At 41.2% G+C, this 24,740-nt stretch overlaps 1 protein-coding gene across 1 annotated transcript in view; it reads right to left on the bottom strand.

Annotated features, from left to right (window-relative positions):
- Positions 1-460: 460 nt before the first annotated feature.
- Positions 461-24,740, bottom strand: part of LOC145395436 (DNA polymerase delta catalytic subunit-like) — a 103,963-nt gene continuing 79,683 nt past the window's right edge. Inside the window, exons 18-22 of the mRNA XM_080269035.1 lie at positions 18,938-19,187; positions 17,012-17,141; positions 14,923-15,062; positions 11,897-12,024; positions 461-576 (exon numbers count right to left, since the gene is read on the bottom strand). Of these exons, the coding sequence (XP_080125161.1) occupies positions 480-576; positions 11,897-12,024; positions 14,923-15,062; positions 17,012-17,141; positions 18,938-19,187 (745 nt within the window). The 3' untranslated portion in view covers positions 461-479. The remainder of the gene's footprint in view (positions 577-11,896; positions 12,025-14,922; positions 15,063-17,011; positions 17,142-18,937; positions 19,188-24,740) is intronic.

Below are 24,740 nucleotides of genomic sequence, written 5' to 3'. Positions count from 1 at the left end.
CTAGGAGTGTGTCTGTGAGCGAAGTGGAGGGGGGGAAGAGGGCAGGTAAGACCATGGATGAGATGGAGGGATGGAGCAGTGAGGACAGAGTGAGAGACTAAGAAAGTGTATGTGAGGGAAGTGGAGGGGGGTAGTCTGAGGATGACATGGAGGGATGGAGCTGAGAGGATGGACAGTGAAAAACTAACTAGGAGTGTATGTGAGTGAGATGGAGGGGAGACCGAGGATGGGATGGAGGGATGAAGTAGGGAGGAATATGGGAGCAGGGGATGTAAGTTGGGGGGAGGGCAGTGAAATGGCAGATATGGAGATGATTTGTTCGTGGCCAACCCTTGTGAGATTGAGGCACTTGGTTATAGACAGATAGGTGGATAGTTTAAGCAGTCTCTCGTTGGCTGAATAAAACTGCCAGATGGTAGCATGAACACAATAAAACAAATGATGTCACCATCAGCTTTCTCCTCTGTGCGGAGCCATAATCACCAGGCGGGCGCTCCAAACCTCTGCAACACCTTGTCCTGCTCCACCAACTCCAGCTGCACCTTCTTGCGCATGTAGAAGATGGGACAGTCACGGCTGGCATGGGGAACAAAGAGTCAGTCAGTCCATTATGAAGCTGTAAACACATCTCGCTAAACTTCCCACTAAACTCAAACATTCATCACTATTAGTATTATAACTACAGGTATTTCCATCTACTCACTCTATCATTATTATTATTAAAATCCTATATCCAGCTAAATATTGTGAATACTGGGATGGATGAAATAATAAGATGAAAGGAATGGGAGAATTACCAATGTCTATCTATTTACCTATTGCCAGATGCCTTAAACCCGTAATGGGTGGCCACAAACAAATTGCCTGCATGTCGCCCTGTCGCCCGCTAATTCGCTTCCCTCCCCTCAGCTCACATCCCCCTCTCTCATATACCTCTCCACTTCATCCCTCAATCTCATCCTTGACCTCCTTGACATTATGGGTCACACATGCATTCAACCATCATTCATCCTCCTCCTCCTCCTCCTACCCTGTTTTTTCTCATCTAAAGAGGGGATGAGGCTCAATAGGGGCCATAAGCCAAGAAGGAAAAAACCTGAGTATGAAAGAATTAGGCACCAGGATGCCCAGTGGAATGAATCACACACTCACTCATTCACTCACTACTCGAGCCCCCAAGTCTCCAGATATATTGGGTTCACTTCACAGCTAAAAATTCATAGGTTTTAATTTACAAACTTTCTCGGAGTTCTCTTCACTTAAACCACAATCACAGACTACTTTCAGAAGTTAATAATCTTGAATACACCAGGATGTCAGTCATTTACTCAATAACCTAGAACTTCAAAAAACAAGCAATGCTTTATTAGGCAAGAGCTGCCCTAAGCTGCATAAAACCACATGTTGGTCATCAGAATAAACTGCCTCAGTAGTGTCCTGCTCTAAAGATGGTTAAGAATTATGGGAGGTTTATACAGATACAAGATTTTAAGGCTCAGTCTCTAGAATGGAGGATGAGGTGAAGGGATGGAGTTGAGAGGTATATGAGGGAGGGGGGAGTGAGTTGGGGGGAGGGTAGTCAAATGGTGGGTAACAAAGCGACTTGGAGGCGTTTTGTCTGTGGCCACCCTTTGCGGGATTAAGGCGTTGGGCTATAGATAGAGAGATAGACTCTAGAATGGATCAGGATATCAGCTACCTGGTACAAGCATGTACAGTGCATCTATAAAGAGAAGTAACAAGAAGTTTACAGTAAACTCTCAATTATCCGTCATTGCAACATCTGGCACTGTTGACTTGGCTATATTAACTCGCCCCGTCCCGAAGGATTTTCCACCACTGACCCCCCAATCCCGACCAATTTTGAAAAAAAAATTTTGGGCTCAAACCTCCACTTTTGGTGAGAAACATCGAAAATTCATAGAGAAATCACTCACCTGAGGTTTAAAATACTGGATACAGGTAGCAGTACCCCTTACCTTACTGGGTTTTCTTTCAGCCTGGCTCCAAAGAAAACGAGTTCTATGGGAGGGTAACTATTCCACATCACTCATAAATGGTATATATTTATTTGGTACAAATTTATACGCAGTACGAGAGAATATTGGTTTTCACACATTAATATAGGCAATATAAGCATTGTTTCACTCACTAAACACATCAACATACCTGACCTTTTTTGGTGACATTACATGATCATCATTTCTGACTGTTTTTTCCTCTAACACTACGTAAACTTTGTCCTCCACATTGTCATCCATTGAGGAATCACTCTGGCCTTGAATTTCGTAAAGTGGCACGACATGTCTTTACTGGCCAGGTCACTGGTAACAGGTGAATTGCCGAGACAATGGCATGCGGGGAGGTCATGTGGGGTAAGGCATTGACCCTGCCTGGCATCTTGTAGAGGAAGGTGTCCCGTGAATATGTACCAAAAATCATGAGCGCAATATGAAAATTGTGCAAATCAGGGACCTTGCAATTGTTGCGCGTTTATATACGTCATCGGGAGTCACAGTGACAAAACGTATAGACGTATATATACGTCAACGGGAGTCGGCGGATTAATGCAACATCCAACGAAATTATGCAACACCTGGTGCCATAATGGGAAGTAACCGGTGGTTCTATGCAATATCAGGCGTATCAACCTGCTCGTAAGCAGCAGCCAAACAGCACTGTATTACTAAACTGTATCATTACTGTGTTGTATTTTATGCTTAGTTTTCACCTTTTACTCATGGGAAAGTTTTTAGGATAAAGGGTCGAGATGGAGAGTAACACAATAGCCTGCTTGACACTGAATGTAGAGACAATGGAGGGGTACTATGCAATACCTGGCGTTTCACTTTATTCAGCATAGGGCTTTGCTGAACTATGCCACATAATTAAGAGTTTACTGTATATGCTGATGGTTTGGTTTGTGTGGTGTAGTCAAGTTTACAAGATCTTGAATGATGTCCATCTATCCATCCGTCATCCAATCCTATGTCGCCCCACGAGGAACGTAGGAGCCTAGGGCTAGGCAAGTTGGTCCTGGGATTTAAGATGAGAGTGTCCAGCCTCACTCATCCCTGAGTGGAATAACATGAGCAATAAACCTCAAACCAACCCTTGGATATAAACCTCCACAAGCTCAATCTGACTGGAGTGCCTTAATTACCCACTAAACCACTAGATGTCAGAATTTTGCTGTATGGTTACCACCCAGCATAGTAAATGGTTTCCTGGTGTACATGAAATTATCTGGTTTGTCACTAGGTGTAGAGTCACCCATAGGCAGAAGGAAGAGGAAAGAATGAAGGAAAGAAAGACACAAGAGGGAGTGTAAAGTCACTCATAGACAGTAGGAGGAGGAAAGAATGATGGAAAGACAAGGAAGGAAAAGAGAAAAGAGCAGACACCCAAAGCAGCATTACACTGAGTGAGTGGATGGTGAGCATCTCCACCTACCACTATCTTGAATGATGTGTGACTGAATATCTGGTGCATTTAATTGCACATGCTGCTGGTAGTTCTCCCTCTATCATGCTTTCAGTTTACTGGTTTTCTCAGTATTCTCCTTCATGCTATCCTTAGGTGAGAAAGAAGGTCAGGATGATAATGAAGAATAATGGAAAACTTGCATTTATGATCATGTAGGTTGGGTAAGTTGCTTCATGCCTAGGTGATGATAGGGTACAACAGCTGATCCTGTACAACTAACTTTCTAATGGAGTAAAATAAATAAATATATATTATATATATATATATACTGTACAGTATATATATGATACTGCAGACATAAATTTTTAATGCGCACTACAGCTGACCTCAAGTTACTGCAGTACAACAGTTGATCTCGTACAGGCGGGTCAGTAACACAAGTGGGAAGAAAGTAACAGACTAAAAAACAGGGACTGTGAAACTTGTATAACGCAGCACATAACTTATGGGAAAAATAGGGCTAGGTATCCTGCTGGTATTGCACAGTACCCCCCAACAGCTCAACATTCTGCGTTGAGCCGGATATTATGTCGCTATCTGTCTTGACCTTCTATCTTAAAATTTTTTCCAAGTGTCAAAGCTGAAAACTAAGCATGAAATACAATACAGTAATGATTCATTCATTTATTCATCACCTAATCAAGTGTTGCCCCATGAGGAGCAAAGGAGCCTGGGGCTAGGCAAGTTGGTCCTGACATCTAAAATGAGTGTCATAAAAAGACTTTGTAGTTACTTGTAGAGAAGTTATATATACTGTATTAGACTTGTGGATGAGCGGTTGTTATACTTGAGTAGCTTTGTAAGTGGATAATCTTCTTTCCCATTTGTCATTCAATGACAAGGAGAGGTAAAGAATAGTATGGGACTATTTTTATTTGTCTTGGAAATATTAACAAGTCTCTCACACAGAGCGAAGTATAAAGTAGAGTCCCGCTAGCTATCTCCCTATCTCTCTCTCTCTCTCTTCCAAGTTGCTAAGCCTTTCTACCCACTCCCTGCCGCTTCTATGGCCTCTCTCCTTCTGAGCTCTCTTTCCTAAATACTGGTGAAACAGGAGACGTATCACGTGTGTTCCCTGTGGTTGGAAAGTTCTAGAAGCCTGTGTGTGAGTATGTGTGTTCACCTGGTGATCGCTGACCAACTAACTGCATCATCTCCTTACTGGCTACTTCCTAGTCTGTCGTCAGCTTTTCCTCAGTGTAACTTGCAAGATCATTTCCCATTCCCAGGCTCGCATAGAACTGTCTATCTGTCTATTCATCTATCTATTTATCTATTTGTCTATTATGATTTGTAATAATAATATGGACTCATAACATATGCTCGGCCGCGCAGCTGAAGGTCCTCCGACAGCAATTATCATTGACATATGTTAATCTATTAATACATAATATTAATTATAATATTGTATACATATAATATTCATAGTAAATTGCAATGATTCAATAATATTACATTTTAAACAAGTTGTATACATATTTGAATAAATGCAATGGTTGTTGTATGACACTTTGTAAGACGTGCATGTACAACAAACGTACCCATATCATTGTGCAGTGGTAATACTGCTAGGTTATACATTACATATTGAGTTATCCCTTTAGTAATGTCTAATATTTCACCTAACTTGTATGATGATACTGGTAATACAGAATTGTGGTATAGTTGTATGACTTATAACATTGTAGTAGCATTGTGGTAATACATAATTGTAACATTTTATGAATTGTTACAAAATATTGTGGTAATGCATAATTATGTTGGCCTTATAATTGTAGTTAAAGTTGCATAAAAGTTACATTTTGTTAATGCAACTGTTACATAAATGGTACATATTGTTTGTACTTACATAATTGTAGCAAGTGTAACATAATGCAATCGTTTGTCGTTACATAATTGTTACATATCATTTGTAGTTACATAATGGTAGTTAAAGTTACATAAAAGTTACATCTTGTTAATGCAACTGTTACATAAATGGTACATATTGTTTGTAGTTACATGATTGTAGCAAGTGTAACATAATGCAATCGTTTGTCGTTACATAATTGTTACATATCATTTGTAGTTACATAATTGTAGCAAGTGTAACATAATGCAATCGTTTGTCGTTACATACCGTAAAATGCCATAACTTCGGACGGTGTCCAAACTTCGGACATTTCGCAAAAAAATGTAATAATTCAAGTTTATTGGAAGAGAGTGCGATATTTGCAAAAAATAATGATGTGGGTAGGTAGGGTAATCCTCTAAGACTATTATGTATTAATCCTATTAAACTAGCTTGAATATGTGTGGGTGAAAAAAATTCGTGAATCCATTGGAAAAAATAACTGAATTTTCTTACCCTGCAAAACTTTGTTCACTCAGAGCAAACAGTTTCAATTGTAAAAAAGTGAACAGTACGATTGTATGTAGAAAAGTGCTGTAAGTACTGGGAAGTAAACTGTTTCAAAATATATGCATGGATAATCTTGCTATGCCTGCTGTAATGAATACTTCTTTATTTTGCAGAAAAAATTCCTAACTTCGGACAGACAAATTATTTGAGCCAAATAAAGTCCAAACTTCGGACAGACAATAATATTAATGGTAAAGTGATGCTAATTATATAAACAGAAAAACATGGCTAAAACAGCGAAATCTCCTATAAAGAGGAAAAGAGCCTACACAAGTAAAGTGTCCAAAAGTGCCCTGGAAAAGGCTAAAGATGACATAAATAACAAGAACATGAGTGTGCGCAAAGCAGCTGAAAAATATAAATTAAAAAAGAGCACATTACATGATTACCTGATACAAAAACATTGCAAACAAGTGGGACGTAATACTTCATTGAGCCATGATGAAGAGTTACTGGTGTGTCAGAGAATCCTCACATTGGCAGAATGGGGATTCCCACTCGACAATTTGGACTTGAGGATGTTAGTGAAAGCATATTTAGACAAACGAGGGGTTGTTGTGTCACGATTCAGTAACAATGTACCTGGAGTTAAATGGGCCCATTCCTTCTTCAAGCACCACAAACAAACCCTTAGTAGACGATTGTCCCAGAATATAAAGACTGACAGAGCCAGAGTGACAAGAGCCATGCTAGCCGAGTTCTACAGTAACCTGAAAAAATCACTAGAAGGTGTGCCTCCAGAGAACATAATAAATTTTGATGAGACCAATCTTATTGATGATCCAGGTAAAAAGAAAGTCATAGTGAGGAGGGGCACTAAATATCCAGAGAGAATCATGAACTCAACAAAATCCTCAATATCTATTATGTTCTATGGAACTGCATCTGGTGTGTTACTCCCTCAATATGTGGTGTATAAAGCTATCCATCTTTACGATACATGGACTGAAGGGGGCCCTCCTGGAACACTATACAATAGGTCCCCCAGTGGATGGTTCGACTCATGTTCATTCGATGACTGGTTCCACAAAATTATCCTCCCCTATGCTAAACGCAAGACAGGTAGAGTTGTCATTATAGGAGACAACTTGGCAAGCCATGTATCACCCAGTGTTATTGAGTCATGTGAGAAACATAATATCTCCTTTCTTCTCTTACCACCTAACTCCACGCACTTGACACAACCTCTCGATGTTGCTGTGTTCCGGCCTCTAAAAGTGCACTGGCGTAAGATCCTCGAGAACTTCAAGAAAACTACTGTTGGTAGGCTGAGTGCTTCATTACCTAAAGACTGCTTCCCAGCACTACTGACCGAACTGGTGGATAAAGTTAAAGGGACCATTGCTGACAACCTACGTAGTGGGTTTAGGAAGTGCGGCATTTATCCTCTTGATCCACAGAAATCCATCTCAAGACTTCCAGAAGATTCAATCCAAGATACAGCTGATACTGGTACACCAGGACCATCTACCAGTACTGCCTTAGACAGCTCAGTGTTGGAAATGTTGAAGGACATGAGGCATGGAACCAGTCAGTCAAGCTCAAGTCCAGCTATAGCGAAACCAAGGCGAAAGAAAAGGTTGAATGTGTCACCGGGCATGAGTATTACTACAAGGGCACTACAAAATGAAACAGAGAGCCAGCATGAAGAGTGTGAAGTTGATGATCCACAACCCCAGCCACTGCAGCCACAAGAGGATACAGCAGAGATAGCAGCACAGCCTTCCACTTCCACATCTGCACCCAACCATGAAGCACAAGCATCTCCCCTGACAGTCACCTCTACCCAGATTATTGGGGATAAAGTTGTTCCCTCAGATTGGGTAGTTGTGAGGGTTCCCTTTGATACCAAAGACAGATATAGGCATTATATTGCTATCATTGTGAAGGTAAAACCAGAAATACATGTCAGGTTTCTCAAACACGTTCAGGGTACACCTCACACATTTGTATACCCAATGGTTGATGACAGCAGTGACAGTGTGTGTGTGTGTGTGTGTGTGTGTCTTTAGAACCTGTAAGAAATGTTCAACATCATATTATGTTATTTCGGTATGCATTTGTTGAGTCAATGAGGTAGATACTTGATAATTAAGTGAAGTTTTGTTTAGGAAAATGAGGACAGTTCCTCTTACAGTTTTGCGTATATGCAGTGCATTTTTATTTTATTTTTTCATCTCAAAAAGTTCGTGAATAGTTCTTAGTTCTATTTACGGCCAGAATACCTCACTACAATGTGATATGATGCAATTTAATGTGATATGAAATTACGAGCTCCAAAAAGAAGATATTTTGGGATACTTCTCTATATATATGTATAACTCTGGTCAAGAGTGCCCAATATTTTTTTTTACATTTTTTAAAAACTTCTCAAGTGTCCGAAGTTTGGCCAGTGTGTCCAGAGATAGATCCCATTAACCATTCTCATGTTTAAAGGGAAAATACATGGATGTCCGAAGTTTGGAAGAGCTGTCCGAAGTTAGAAAATTTGTTCCTAACTTCGGACACTTGAAAATGAAAAAAAAAAAGCATAAGTTTAGCTTGGCTAATTTTTTTAAATATATGGATTTAGTAGGTACTCTCCCTGGCTACCACATGACACCAACAGGAATAAAATTGCACCATTCTACAAGGAGTTATTCATTAAAACACATAAAAAATGTCCGAAGTTATGGCGTTTTATGGTAATTGTAATAACTGCAGTCCTGACATATGAATCCGGTCATGCTGCGGTCGATGATAGTGATGATATGCCATGCCACTTGCTTGTGGAGACAACAATTTGCTTTTTTGTTTGTAGTTTATGTGGTATTTTGGCATATGTAGTAACACTTACACTTATTTTCATGTGTTTATTATGTGATCTTACTCTATTTCTCTCTTTTTTCTTTCTTACTTTTTCTTTCTTTCTTTCTTTTCTTTTTTTTTTTTTGTATGTATTGATTTTCTATAGTTTGTTTTTCTTCGCTTGTGTACGCTTTTTCTATGTTGTTCATGGTTGCATAATTACTAGCTAATTTCCTTGGGATACTTTTTTAAAAGTTTAGTTTATATTGCATAGATAATACTGAAAATAATATTATATAGCCCCATATTTTGTTATTTTATGTAAAAAATATATACACTATATACAGTATTAACTATATACACTGACTTGTTGTTCACTTGTACCTATCGTGGCCAATATATGTGTCAGCACTGTGGAAATCATTGTCTTCACGATTGTGTTGAAGATGTTCACTCTTGCTAACGTCATTTGTGTTGGCCATTTTTTTTTTTTTTTTTTTTTTTTTTGGTTTTCCTTGTAACTTAATTTATCTGTTTCCACTAGGTAGCTTTAATTAATAAATGTTAAATACAGTTCTTTTAATCGCTCACTGAGTAACTGTCATGGTATAATTTCTTTATTACTTTGTAGATGTAATAATGTATAGTTGTATGTATGAAACACGTATTTTATGTAGGTATAAATGGTAACACTCGTTGGTAGTAAAGAAATGTTATAATAAATAAATGAATATATAGTGTAGAATATTTATTGTTGGTGATTATTTAGTGTTTGAGTTATGCAGATAACTGAAGTAAGTATGTGTATTTAAGCTGTAACTATACAGCACGTTTTATATGTTTGTGCAGAAGCTTATTGTTTATCACTGTGTATTGTATAAATGAAGTAACTATGTAACTCACTCATTTTTACCATGGTGGGAAAGGTGTTAGTGATGGTGCAGGTGGTGAGTTGACTGACGTGGCGTCTTTTCAGCAGGCACGCATGATGACGTCGACTTCCCAAACTGGTAGCTGTGGTGAGTAAATGAGTAGCGATGAGTAACTTGAGTGAAGATGAGTGAGTAAGATGAGTTGTGAATATGGACTTGGTATTTGCTTCGTCGTCTTGACCTCTTCACTCCTGCGTCAGCGGTGGAGGTTGGGTGGATGTAGCAGAGAGAGGAGGGTGAGGTCTGGTGGTTATGAGCTATGAGTCGTGTCTCACTCTTCGTTTGTTTGTTTTGTATTTTCTTACTTGATGTATTCTTGGTCCTTTTTTCTTGTGATTTACTTGTTGTAGGATGAAGACTGCCGCTACTTGTAGGTGCGTGTAGAAGATTATACAGACGACTCATAGAGTTGTTACTTGTAGGTGATTGTAGATGGTTGTAGTTCGCTGGTTCGTTGTAGAAATTTCAAGATTGTTTGTATCAGTACTTTGTTAAACTACTTGCAAGGCGTCCTGTGACCTCTTCACCTCTACATCAGCGTGATGATCGGGGAGATGGAGGGGGCTGGTTAGAGAGAATACTATCAGGAGCTATTTGTGAGTTGTTGGTTGTGAGAGGTATTCTTGTTTTCAATCTTGATATTTTGTATGAATTCACTGTTGATTCATAGACGAGGTTTGTATACGTTCGCTGCTACCAAATGTCATAAAAAGACTTTGCAGTTACTTGTAGAGAAGTTATATATATTAGACTTGTGGACGAGCGGTTGTTATACTTGAGTAGCTTTGTAAGTGGATAATCTTCTTTCCCATTTGTCATTCAATGACAAGGAGAGGTAAAGAATAGTATGGGACTATTTTTATTTGTCTTGGAAATATTAACAAGTCTCTCACACAGAGCGAAGTACAAAGTAGAGTCCCGCTAGCTATCTCCCTATCTCTCTCTCTCTCTTCCAAGTTGCTAAGCCTTTCTACCCACTCCCTGCCGCTTCTATGGCCTCTCTCCTTCTGAGCTCTCTTTCCTAAATTCTGGTGAAACAGGAGATGTACCACGTGTGTTCCCTGTGGTTGGAAAGTTCTAGAAGCCTGTGTGTGAGTATGTGTGTTCACCTGGTGATCGCTGACCAACTAACTGCATTATCTCCTTACTGGCTACTTCCTAGTCTGTCGTCAGCTTTTCCTCAGTGTAACTTGCAAGATCATTTCCCATTCCCAGGCTCGCATAGAGCTGTCTATCTGTCTATTTGTCTATCTATTTATCTATTTGTCTATTATGATTTGTAATTATAATATGGACTCATAACATGAGAATGACTAGTCTCACTCATCCCTGAGTGGCATTTTACATGAGCAATAAACCCCAACCATCCCTTGGGTATAAACCTGCAAAGGCTCAATCTGACTGGAGTGCCTTAATTATCCACTAAGCAAACAGACACCATAATTTGGTTATATGGTTACCACTCAGTGCAGCAAATGGTTTCCTAGTGTACAGGAAACCATTTGGCTTGTCACTAAGTGTAGAGTCACCCGTAGGTGGAAGGAAGACAGAATGAAGGAAAGAAAGACAGAAGAAGGAAGGAAAGAAGAGAGAAAAGGGCAGACATCGAGTGAGTGGATGGTGGGCACCCCTACCTACCACTGTACAGTAATGCAGCTGACTACTGCTTACAAGCCGGTCATACACCCGAACGCCGGATATTGCACAGTACTGCTGGTTATGTCCTGTTTTGGTGCCGGATGTTGCATAATTTTGTTGGTTATTCCTTTAACCCGTGGACTGTGCAATTACCTTTTTTTATCCCACCCCATGGTGTGCAAAAGATGAAGAAAAAAGTTTTTTTTTTTTTTTTTTTTTTTTTTTGTTTTGGTAAACTTGAAAATAAGCATCCACAGCATCATCTGGTGAAAAAAAAAATCTCTCTCTCTCTCCATCTTTGCGTAGGGCCATGCGTAAATTTACGTAGGGGAGTGGTGAAAAAATGATTAAAAAAACATTTTTTTCTTTTATTTTTGTTTATCATAAACTTGAAGATAAACATCCAGGGCATCATCTGGTGAAAAGAAAAAAATCTCTCTCTCTCTCTGTCTTTGTGTAATGCCATGCGTTAGTTTGAAAAGGGGTGGAAAAGTTAGCAGTGATGCACGGCCAGCACAGCCTGAGCTGTGGCTCGCAATCCACGGGTTAATAGAGCCGAGCCAGCAGCACCAGATATTGCAACGACGGATAATTGGGAGTTTACCATTGTGGCGCCTGCCTGCATAGCTTCTACAAGAGTACAATGACTGACCTTGTACAGATAACTTTCTCATGTATGGACCCCTGGCAGCGCTGACACTGGGTCCACAGCCGGGAAAATTTCTCTTCCAGCGCAGCCAGTGTGGACATCTGATTCATGTACACCTCACTCTCACGTTTCTGGTAAAGCAGGGAGTAATATGGTAGGTTAGGATGGATTAATGCATGATACAATTACTCACATTCCTGATATGGGGGAGAAATATGGCTCGCTGGGAAGGACTGCAGGATGTTATATGGCATTCTACACATACAGTAACACTATGACACTGCTTGGTTCACAAATGGCTACTTCAATGGTCCCTACTCCTCTGAACTGTCTGCTTGCATCCCTCCACCATTACTGGGGGCTCATAGAACACACCTAGCAACAAACTCTCATCCTTTTTCTGTCCAACTCTCTAATGCAAAAGTTAACCGTTACTCTCAGTCCTTCATACATACAACAGGTCAACGCTGGAACTGCATTTCTCTGTCTATACCTTCTACTACCTATGACCTCCAGTCTTTTAAATGATGTTTGTCCAGGCACCTTAAAATCTATCTATCTATCTATTGCCAGACGCCTCAATCCCGTTTGGGGTGGCCACAAACAAATCGCCTCCAAGTCGCCCTGTCCCCCGCAATTTCACTGCCCTGCTCCCAACCCACACCCCCCTCTCTCATATACCTCTCCACCCCATCACTCCCTCTCATCCTCGGCCTCCCCCTCCCTCTTCCCCCCTCCACCTCACTCACATACACTCTCTTCGTCAGTCTCTCACTCTCCATCCTCTCCACATGGCAAAACCACCTCAGTGTGTTCCTCATAACGCTTCCTATCACATCCACATCCACACCACAACGCTCCTTTATATCCTCATTTGTCAGCCTGTCTCTCCATGTGACTCCACAGGCTCCTCTTAAATAACTCATTTCCACTGCTCTCACTCTTGACTTGTGTCCTTCCAACAACATCCAAGCTTCATTTCCATACGTTAGAGTTGGTATCACAATACTGTCCATGTAGTCACTTTTTCACTTCCATGCTCACTTCCCTGTTTCTTATCACTGCTTTCAAAGAACCAGCAACCTTTCTTCCCTGCTGTACCCTTTCAAGCACTTCACCCTCTAAACCTCCATCCTTACTCATCACACTACCCAAGTACTTAAACGTACTTACATTTTCCAATTCCTCACCATCCAACCTCGCTGTACATTCACTGACTTCACCTCTCTCAAAGACCATCACTTTACTCTTCCCTACATTCACCTTTAGATTCCGTTTCTTACACACTCTCCCAACTCATCCACCAAGCCTTGCAGCTCCCCTTCGTCTTCACTCAACAACACAGTATCATCTGCAAACAACAGTACAGGGAGTTTCCAAACACTATCCTCTCTCACCAGGGCCACTCCAACATCCACTACCCTACCTTGTACCTCTTTTATTACCCCATCCATGTACAGATTGAACAACCATGGAGACATGACACATCCCTGTTTCAACCTAACTTTCAAAGAGAAAAATTCACTTAGTTCACCAACCACATGCACTGCAGCCTTCACACCATCGTACATACTCTTCACAGCATTCAACAACTTCCCATCTACTCCATATATTCTTAACACTTTCCACAATCCTTGTCTATCCACCCTGTCATATGCTTTCTCCAAATCCATGAAAGCCGCATACAACTTCTTTCCCTTCTCTAGAAACTTTTCCACTATAGATCTAAGAATGAATATCTGATCTACACAACCTCTTCCCTTCCTAAAACCTCCCTGTTCTTCTCCAACTAATTTCTCTGTTCTTTCTCTAACTCTGTCAATAAGTATCCTACCATACACTTTTCCTATTATACTAAGAAGACAAATGCCCCTATGATTACCACACACTTCTTTTTCCCCTTTTCCTTTGTACAAGGGAATAATTATACCTGACTTCCAATCCTCCGGGACTCTACCTTCCTCCCAGGAAAATCTGCACATCTTCCACATCCATTCTACTACTATCTCTCCCCCATGCTTCAGCATTTCACCATACATTCCATCAATTCCTGGGGCTTTCCCCGATTTAACTTTCTTCATTGCTTCCACAACTTCTATCCTACTGATTTCTTCCTGTCTTCTCACCTCCCTCCTTCTCCCAGCCATTCCTCAGCCACTTATACTCGCATTACTTCCATCCTCTATGTTCAACAATTCCTTAAAGAGTTATTTCCATCTGCTCACTTCTTCTCCCTTCTCCACGAGTAATCTACCATTTTTATCTTTCACTCCCCTGCTAACTTCACTTCCACCCTGTCTTACTCTTTTCACCTCTTTCCAGAAAATTTTCTTACAGGCTCTCCATTTTACACTCAAATTCCTTCCAAATGCCTCATCCACTCTCTTTTTACTCTCTCTTACTAATCTTTTCACCTCTCTCCTTTTCTACATATAATTCTCTCTTCTGCCTCTCAACTTCTTCCACGCCCCTATTTCTCATCCATTCATTGTATGCTTTCTTCTTTTGTACCTTAAAATCACTGGATATTAAATTTGGCTCTCTGTTTTTGTGTTTATTTTTTCTTAGAGGGAACAATCTTGTGGACTTTTAGCCTTTGGTTCCTTCTTCCTTAAAAAAGAAAGAAAAAAAGCCACACCTTTTGCCAATACAAAAATGAGTGAGGGGGGTTCAGCCCATTCATGCTCCTTACAGGCATCCTTTACAATAAGCATAAAATTCTTTCTCCTCCATTTCCATTTAGGAATCATATGGCCTATGGGGGTAGGGGTGGGACAGAGAGCCCAATATAGCCCCTTCAATGTGCGAGAGTCTGAGGCAAGGCACCTGCAGTCTAGAAATATTGATAATTTAAAACACAAGCATAGATTAGTGACCAAGAGATTCAAATGACTAACCACGAGACTACAATGGCTAAAGTGGTTATGTAACAGTGACCAAAAGACTTCAATGACTAACCATGAGACTACAATGGCTGACATGGGTATGCAATAGTGACCAAGAGACTCCAGTGACTACAGTGTTCTAACCTTGCAGTGTTGACATAGTGCCTGGGCAGCGGATGGTATGGGCACCTTGCAGCCCACACAGGAGGCCTTCTTGGTGATGAACTTGGCCATGGCACCCACCTTACTGTGTGTGATGATGCGGCAGCGTGTGTGGTCACCCTCTGTAACCACCCATATCATCAATCCATCAATTATAATCAACAGTCAATCAATCATCATACTCTACATGCACACATACACCATCTTAATCCTGTATTGCCCCATGAGGAGCATTGTAGCCCGGGGCTAGGCAAGATGGTCCTGACATTTACGATGAGAGTGACAAGCCTCACTCATCCCTGAGTGGCATTACATGAGCAATAAACCTCAACCATCCCTTGGATATAAACCTCCTGAACACAGGCTCAATCTGATTGGAGCACCTTAATTACCCACTACACCACCAGGCATCATAATTTGGTTGTACGATTACCACCGAGCATAAAAAATGATTTCCTGGGGTACAGGAAATCACTTGGCTTGTTATTCAGTGTACAGACCATAAGTCAACACAACAATGAGTAAATGGATGATGGGCACCCCCACATACAACCAAGGAAAGCCTGTATTCTCATTGGTTATGGAAGCTCCCTAACACCTCTTCCTTACTGATTTATTTTTGGATATTGCTAGTTAATATCCTTTCACGCATTATTTATGCAAAGTAAGGCAAAACAGAAAGGATTTATATAACACAGAATAGAATAATGTGGTGTAATAAGAAAATAAATCACTTAGGAAATAGTATTTGGGATCTTCCTTTCCCTATGAGCATATTTCAAGACACATTAATATTGGCATTTGTGCAATTTAAGGCCAAGTTAAAGTAGGATTGCATTAGGAGAAATACAATGAGATGGTCTGGCCATGTGGAGAGGATGAAGAGTGAGAGACTAACTAGGAGTACCGGTATATGTGAGTGAGGCGCATGTGGGGTTACATGGAGAGACAGACTGACAAATGAGAAAGTGAAGGAGTGTTGTGGCGTGGATGTGGATGTGACAGAAAGTTTTAGGAGAAATACACTGAGGTGGTTTGGCCATGTGGAGAGGATGGAGTGTGAGAGACTAACTAGGAGAGTATGTGAATGAGGTGGAGGGGGGAAGAGGGAGAGGGAGACTGATGATGAGATGGAGGGGAGGCAGAGGGAGAGGGAGACTGAGGATGAGATGGAGGTGGGGCAGAGGGAGAGGGAGACTGAGGATGAGATGGAGGGGAGGCAGAGGGAGAGGGAGACTGAGGATGAGATGGAGGTGGGGCAGAGGGAGGGGGAGATTGAGGATGAGATGGAGGGGGCAGAGGGAGAGGGAGACTAAGGATGAGATGGAGGTGGGGCAGAGGGAGGGGGAGATTGAGGATGAGATGGAGGGGGCAGAGGGACAGGGAGACCAAGGACAAGATGGTGGCAGAGACCGAGGATGAGATAGAGGGATGGAGCAGAGAGGATGGAGAGTGAGAAACTAACTAAGAGAGAGAATGTGTGAGCAAGAGTGTGAGTGGGGCAGGGGGAAAGACCGAGGATAAGACCGAGGATGAGATGGAAGGATGGAATAGAGAGGATTGAGTGAGAGAGTAACTGGGAGGGTGTATGTGGGTGAAATGGAAGGGGGGAGAAGGAGTAGTAGATCAAGGATGAGATGGAGGGATGAAGCATTACAGACTAACTAGGAGTGTATGCAAGTGAGGAGGAGGCGAGGGGAGACTGAGAATGAGATGGATGGATGGAGTAGAGAGGAGGAAGCATGAGAGACTAACCAGGAGAGTAAGTGAATGATGTGGAAGGGGGTAAGGGGGGAAAGACTGAGGATGAGATGGATGAATGGAATAGCTAGGGAGGTATATGAGAGAGAGAGGTGTAAGTTGGGGGGAGGACAGGGAAATGGCAGGCGACAGGGTGGGGCGACATGGAGGCGATTTGTTTGGGGACACCCCTTATAGGGCTAAGGCGTCTGGCTATAGATAGATAGATGGATAGGCAGACAGCCTGACAGACAGGTAGACAGACTGATAGTGACAAGTGTAAAGAGAGGAATTGATGTGAAGATTAACAATAAGAGCACAAATGACTAACTCAGCAGCTGACTCTCGGCCTTCTCTCCTAAGATGGGCTCAAAGATCCTAAGGAGAGGTTTGCTGAGCTGGTTGGTGAGGTAATATTCGTAGTCCACTGGAAGACTGTTTTCAAGAACGTAGATGGGGTCCTGGGGAAGAGGGATTAGAGGTTGTTCATCATCATCATCAACACCATCATTATTATTATCACCATTATCATCATCACAAGGACCATTATCACCATCATTATGATCATTATAGTTGCTGTTATTGTCATAATTCTTGTTATCATCATCATCATCAATCGCTGTTATTGTCATTATCATCACAGTCACTGCCATTATCATCATTATTCCTGTGGTCTTCACTGTTATCATCATCATCATCAATGACTGCTGTTGTCATCATTATCACTCCTGTCTTCATCATCACTGCTGTCATACATCATCACAGTCGCTGTTACTGTCATCATCTCTGTCAAATACTGTATCATCATCATCATAATCAATGCTATTGTTGTCATCATCATCGCCACTATCATGTTCATAACCTTATGTTCCCACTCCATCATCATCACAGTCACTGCACTGGCACTGTCATCATCATAATCACTGTTATTGTCATCATCATTATCACTAACATGTTCATAACCCTATACTTTCACTCACTCATCTTCACCATCATCATCTTACTCACTACTATTACCATCATCATCACCACTATCACATTCCTAACCCTACTTTCCCACTCAGTAATGGGGTGGGTAGGATCCAAGAATTAGAGAAAAAAAGCATAAAATTAGAAGAATTGTCAATACAGTCTAAAAAGAAAAGGCCACAAAAGCCACTCATCATCATCATCATCATCATCATCATCATCATCATCATCATCATCACCACCATTACCATCATCAATCATTATCACCACCACCATCATCATCAATTAATCATTAATCATCATCATCATTACCATCATCCTCCCCTTCATCAATCATCACCATCATCACCGTCTTCCTCCTCCTCAATCATCATCATTTTATCGTCATCATCATTACCATCATCATGACCATCCTTCTCCTCCTCCTCTTCCTTATCATCACAAGCCTTCTCATCCTCATCATTACCATCACCATCATCATTGCCATCGTCCTCCCCTTCATCAATCATCACCATCATCACCGTCTTCCTCCTCCTCAATCATCATCATCATATTTTTATCGTCATCATCATTACCATCATCATGACCATCCTTCTCCTCCTCCTCTTCCTTATCATCACAAGCCTTCTCCTTCTCCTCATTCTCATCATTACCATCACCATCATCATCACAACCACTGATTCTAGGAGGTATGGTTAGATCAGAGTCCAAGAATAAGGAAAGATAAAGCATACAAGTGGAAGAACTGACACAAATGGCTGGTGAAATGGACCAAAGAATCATTCACACATCAATCAACATTTCAACATCCCTACACTTAACATGCATACCCACGTACACATACACATTACACACACCTCAACATACCCATAATACACCCTTCACATCCATTTTACACGACTTCACTGACTATTAAAATGAGAATGGGGTGCTATCCTTCTTGTGTATCTGTTCAAACGTACTTCATCCACTTGTTTCATAAGTGCTGTTGTTTTGAAGTGGATATGTGTGTCTACAGTAATGTAGCAATATATGGTAAGTGTTACAGTCTGTGGGCTGTATATCTGGGAATGTGTGTGTGTGTGTGTGTGTGTGTGTGTGTGTGTGTGTGTGTGTGTGTGTGTGTGTGTGTGTGTGTGAGAGAGAGAGAGAGAGAGAGAGATCCTTGCCAGCTATCTGGAAAGGCTACTGCTCCTAATCTAACCTTTCCTACCCTACTCTAACCTACCCTTCCCTAATCTAACTTTACCTAACCTTTCCTAGGCTAATCTAACCTAACCAAACCCACCTCAGCCTTCTCATATGCTGGGGTCCCCTTAGCCCCAGCAATGATGACAAACGGCACACGATCTCCAAGCTTGGGTGCATTGCCTGGGTCCCGCTTCCTCATCTTGCTGGCCAGCTCTACGTGTGCTTGTTTGGCTGCATACTCTGTCTTGGTGAGCTCCTTTGTGATCACCAGCTGGGAGATGTCAATGCGATTACAGAGCAGGTCAGAGATGGTCTGTTTGGCATACGCAACTGCTCCTGACGGGTTCCTTGGGGAGAAAAAGAGCAGAATATGTTTTTAAAAGTATGGTAACTCTCACAGAGGGTAAGAGATGGTTTGTTTCCCACATAAGAGTCACACAGAAGTTAGAGATACTGTAGTTTGTCTGGCATACGCAACCCCTCCTGATGGGTTCCTGAGGTAGAAAAAACACAGGACATGTTTTTAACAGTATGGTACGAGTGAGGACAAACATGCCACATGTATCGCCACTTTTTCCACACAACTGATATTATAAATTGGGAGAAGCTGGCAAATCTGCTTAACCCTTAAAGACCGCAAATTTCTCAAAGCACCTATCCCCAGAACTGCAATTACAGTATTAGGGTCCAATTTTTCAATTTTCTCGGATTGTAATTTTTTTCTTACACATTTCAAGAGCTTGAATTTACACACTTGATAATGAATATCTCACGCTCATATGTCCAATGGTTACCATACTAGCAACCATCAAAAATAAATAAAAGCCAACCCTTGAATCTGCCAGAGAATGGGAAAAAATGGAAAACACCTACTTCCCACCAAAAAAACATACAGAAATCACTTAAAACAATATGATTTATGTGAAAGTGCATGAATGTAAAATTAAATGATACAGTGGAGTCTCTTCTACCCGAAATTCTTTTAACCGTAAAATACCATTAACCGTAAGTTTTACTAAAACGTTCTCATTTCGATTAACCACAAAAATCAAAAATCTATCCGAAAATTCAAACACGGCAGGCCTGTTTTGCACCACTAGCGTTAATTTACGGTTGCTTCGCTAGTCACTAGAGCAGGCGTTGGTTGTGCCAGCCCCTATCCATCACCTCGGAAGATTTGGATGATGTGGGAGATGATGTGGAATGATTGAATAAGGAAAAAGAAAATATGAAAAAACAATTAGGTTTAAGACCTTATTTGTTCAAACTGTTTACAGTAAATTACATAATTGTTTTGGTGAAGGTTTATTTAAGTTTATTTGAGTGAAGATTTATTTAAGCTGATAGTTTCTATTACAGTTACATACATAGTTACTACAGTGTATTGTTTTGGAGAGGTTGAGTGGCTTTTGGGGTGGTGGTGGTGGTGGGCTAGACATCACCAGAAATGGGTGATAGGAGAGTACAATACTGTTCCCTTGTATCCTACATATTATTACAGTATCTTTTATCCGAAAAAATCAATTAAACAAAACTTTGAAAGTCCCATGATTTTTGGAAAAAAAGAGACTCCATTGTACATAGTGTACAACAGATGTGGATTCTACACGTAAATATTCAATAAAATGCATGTATGTAACATATAAAAAGCTAAACACATTTACTGATATGTGTTACTGAATGACTGGTGTTATACCTCACATACCCATAACCTCAGCACAACAGTTTTAGGCTGCTACACTCCACAAACACTCATCTTACAGACATTACACAGAGAGTTTTTGATGGCATCAATTCAGCTAGGCCACCACACAGAACATTCTTAGTCACATTAGACATTAGCAAAGATTTTGATGCCAACCTCCGTCACAACCTCATAAACAAAATATTCAATGTAAATATGCAAAATAACTCAAAAACATGACTGGTAAACAATTCAGCAAGTAGATGTGCACGCGTAACATTTGCCGGTCAGTCAATGAACATCAGAAACTTCACAAACGGAATCCCTCAAGGATCTGTTTTGTCACGACATTCCCACACCCCATACACCACAAATACACATACTGTACATTCCTATGCGGATGACATAACACTTACATCTATTGCCAGACGCCTTAACCCGTGCATTCCGAGCCACAGCTCTGGCAGGGTAGTGTCACGTTGTGAGCCACAGCTCAGGCTGTGCTGGCCATGCACCGATGTTAACTACTCAACCCCAATGCAAACTTACGCATGGCGCTACAGAGAGAAAGGAGAGAGAGAGAGAGAGAGAGTTTTTTCTTTTCACCAGATGATGCCCTGTATGTTTATCTTCAAGTCTATAATAAACAAAAACAATTTTTTTTATTTTTTTTTTTAACTATTCCCCTATGTTAACTTACCCATGGCCCTACGCACAGAGAGAGAGAGAGAGAGAGAGAGAGAGAGAGATTATTATTTTTTTTTTCACCACATGATGCCCTTGATGTTACTCTTCAAGTTTATAATAAACAAATTAAAAAAAGGAAAAAAAAAAATTCTTCACTTCTTGCACACCACGGGGTGGGATAAAAAAAAGATAACTGTGCAATCCATGGGTTAATCCAGTAAGGGGTGGCCACAAACAAATCGCCTCCATGTCACCCTGTCCCCTGCCATTTCACTGCCTTGCTCCCAGCTCACATCCCCTCTATCATATACCTCTCCACTCCATACCTCCATCTCATCCTTGGCCTCCCACTCTCCCCTTCCACTTCACTCACATACATTCTACTCATCAGTCTCTCACTTTCCACCCTCTCCACATGGCCAAACCACCTCAATGTGTTTCTCCTAATGCTTCCTATCACATCCAAATCCACACCACAATGCTCCTTCACTTCCTCATTTGTCAGTCTGTCTCTCCATGTGAATCCACAGGCTACTCTCAAATAACTCATTTCCACTGCTCTCACTCTTAACTTCTCCCTCCAAGTTTCAAGCTTCACTTCCATACATTAGAGTTGGTATCACAATACTGTCATGTAGTAACTTTTTCCTTCCATGCTCACTTCCCTGTTTCTTATTGCTGCTTTCAAGAAACCAGCAACCTTTCTTCCTTCTTGTACCCTTTCAAGAACTTCACCCTCTTAAACTTCCATCCTTACTCATCACACTACCCAAGTACTTAAACGCACTCACATTTTCCACTTCCTCCTCATCCAACCTCACTGTATATTCACTAACTTCTATCTATATCTATCTATCTATAGCCCGACGCCCTAATCCCGCAAAGGGTGGCCGCAGACAAAACGCCTCCAAGTCACTCTGTCACCCACCAATTGACTACCCTCCCCCCCAACTCATCCCCCCCTCCCTCATATACCTCTCAACTCCATCCCTCCACCTCATCCTCGGTCTACCCCTCCCTCTCCCTCCCTCCACCTCACCTACATACACCCTCTTAGTCAGTCTTTCATTCTCCATTCTCTCCACATGTCCAAACCACCTCAGTGTATTTCTCCTAATCTTTTCAACCACATCCACATCTACCCCACAACGTTCCTTCACTTCTTCATTCGTCAACCTGTCCCTCCACGTCACTCCACATGCTCCTCTCAAGTAACTCATTTCCACTGCTCTCACTCTTGACTTGTTCCCCTCTTGGAAGGTCCACGCCTCGCTTCCATACGTCAGGGTAGGGATCACAATACCATCATGCAGTGACTTCTTAACTTCCATACGCACCTCCCTATTTCCCATCACGGCTTTCAGTGTACCAACAACCTTTCTTCCCTGCTGTACCCTTTCACGTACTTCATCCCCCAAAGTTCCATCCTTACTCATCACACTACCCAAGTACTTGAATGCACTCACATTCTCCATATCCTCACCATCCAACCTCACTGCACACTCTGTGACTTCATTCCTCTCAAACACCACAAATTTACTTTTGTTTACAGTAACTTTCAGCTTCCTCCTCCTACACACTGTCCCAAATTCATTCACCAAACCTTGCAACTCCCATTCATCTTCACTCAACAATACTGTATCATCAGCAAACAGCAACACCGGAAGCTTCCAAATCTCACCCTCATTCATTAGGGCCAGCCCCACATCCACTGCCCTACCTTGCATCTCCTTTACAACCCCATCCATATATATATTAAACAGCCATGGAGACATCACACACCCCTGTTTCAGTCCCACATTGAGATCAAAGAACTCACTCAGCTCACCATCCACTCGCACCGTAGCCCTAGCTCCCTCGTACATACTCTTCACAGCACTCAACAATTTCCCCTCCACTCCATATATTCTTAATACCTTCCACATACCTTGCCTATCTATTCTGTCATAAGCTTTCTCCAAGTCCATGAAGGCAGCATACACTTTCCTTCCCTTCTCTAGATACTTCTCCACTAAACATCTTAGAACAAATATCTGATCTACACACCCTTTTCCCTTCCTAAATCCCCCTTGTTCTTCTCCAACTAGCTCCTCTGTCATATGCCTAACCCTATCAATGACTATTCTACCATATATTTTACCAGTCACACTAAGAAGGCAAATACCCCTATGGTTACCACATACTTCTCTCTCCCCTTTTCCTTTGTACAGAGGAACAATTATACCTGATTTCCAGTCCTCTGGAACCCTTCCCTCTTCCCAAGCCAATCTACACAACTTCCATATCCACTCCACAACAATCTCACCCCCATACCTAAGCATTTCACCACACACTCCATCAATTCCTGGGGCCTTTCCCAGCTTAATCTTCTTCATCGCTTCCTCTACTTCCGACCTACTGATATCTTCCTCCCTCCTCTCATCTCTTCTTCTCCCAGCCATTCCCCAACCACTTATACTCACACTGCTCTCACTCTTTACATTCTACAAATCCTCAAAGTGCTCCTTCCATCTCCTCAATTTCTCTCTCTTCTCCACCAACAATCTATTATTCCTATCTTTCACTCCCCTACTATTTCCCCTTTCACACTGCCTTACTTTCTTTACCTCCTTCCAAAACAATTTCTTACTCTCCCTCCATTTCACACTCAGATTCCTCCCAAACTCTTCATCCACTAACTTCACTTCCCTCAAATACCGTAACTTTACTCTTCCCTACATTCACATTTAAATTCCATTTCTTACACTCTCCCATACTCATCCACCAAGCCTTGCAGCTCCCCTTCATCTTCACTTAACAACACAGTATCATCTGGAAACAACAGTACTGTGCAGCAAGGTTGGCATGATTTAAATCAGCAATTTTTGACACAATTTTCACATCATAAATGTCATAAATATAAAAAAATATTACAGTACATGCATAATTTCACAAAGTTTTATTAACTCATTTTCTCCCAAAATAAATGCATTGCCTAGCATATGTTTATTTCATATTTATTAATATATTATATATTTTTTACTTATACTGTACAATAGGCCTAATAGGATGAACATGAAAAGTTATCAGTTAACAGGCTTGGCGAGCTGTTGGAATGTTGAAATCTGTTTGGAATAATAATATGCTTTTGGTACATACTAAAGTGAAAATTTACAAGTCCATGGTTAGACCAATTTTAATTTATGGGCATAAGTCATGGTACAGTACAACTGCAACAGATCAGAAAGTATTGGATTTGAGAATAAAATACTGAGAAGGATTCTTGGGGTAAAGTGGCAAGACAGAGTTACAAATGCAAGAGTAAGGGATATTACGAGAGTGGAACCAGTTAATGAATATGTGAGACTGTCTCGCTGGAAGTGGCTGGGGCACATATACAGAAAAGGAGGTAGTTTAATACAGGATGTGCCAGAGTGGACTGCTAGAGGTAGGCCGAGGGAAACCTGGTTGAGGAAAATCAAAAAGGAAGCAGGAGAGGAGTGTTGGTGGGACCTGAAGGAGATGGCAGGAGACAAATATTGGTGGAGAG

Source organism: Coenobita brevimanus, chromosome 31 (genome assembly GCF_032717465.1).
Source record: "Coenobita brevimanus isolate Jiangsu-jjx chromosome 31, ASM3271746v2, whole genome shotgun sequence".
In the NCBI taxonomy this organism is placed as follows: domain Eukaryota; kingdom Metazoa; phylum Arthropoda; class Malacostraca; order Decapoda; family Coenobitidae; genus Coenobita; species Coenobita brevimanus.
This window is presented reverse-complemented; position numbering and strand designations above follow the sequence as displayed.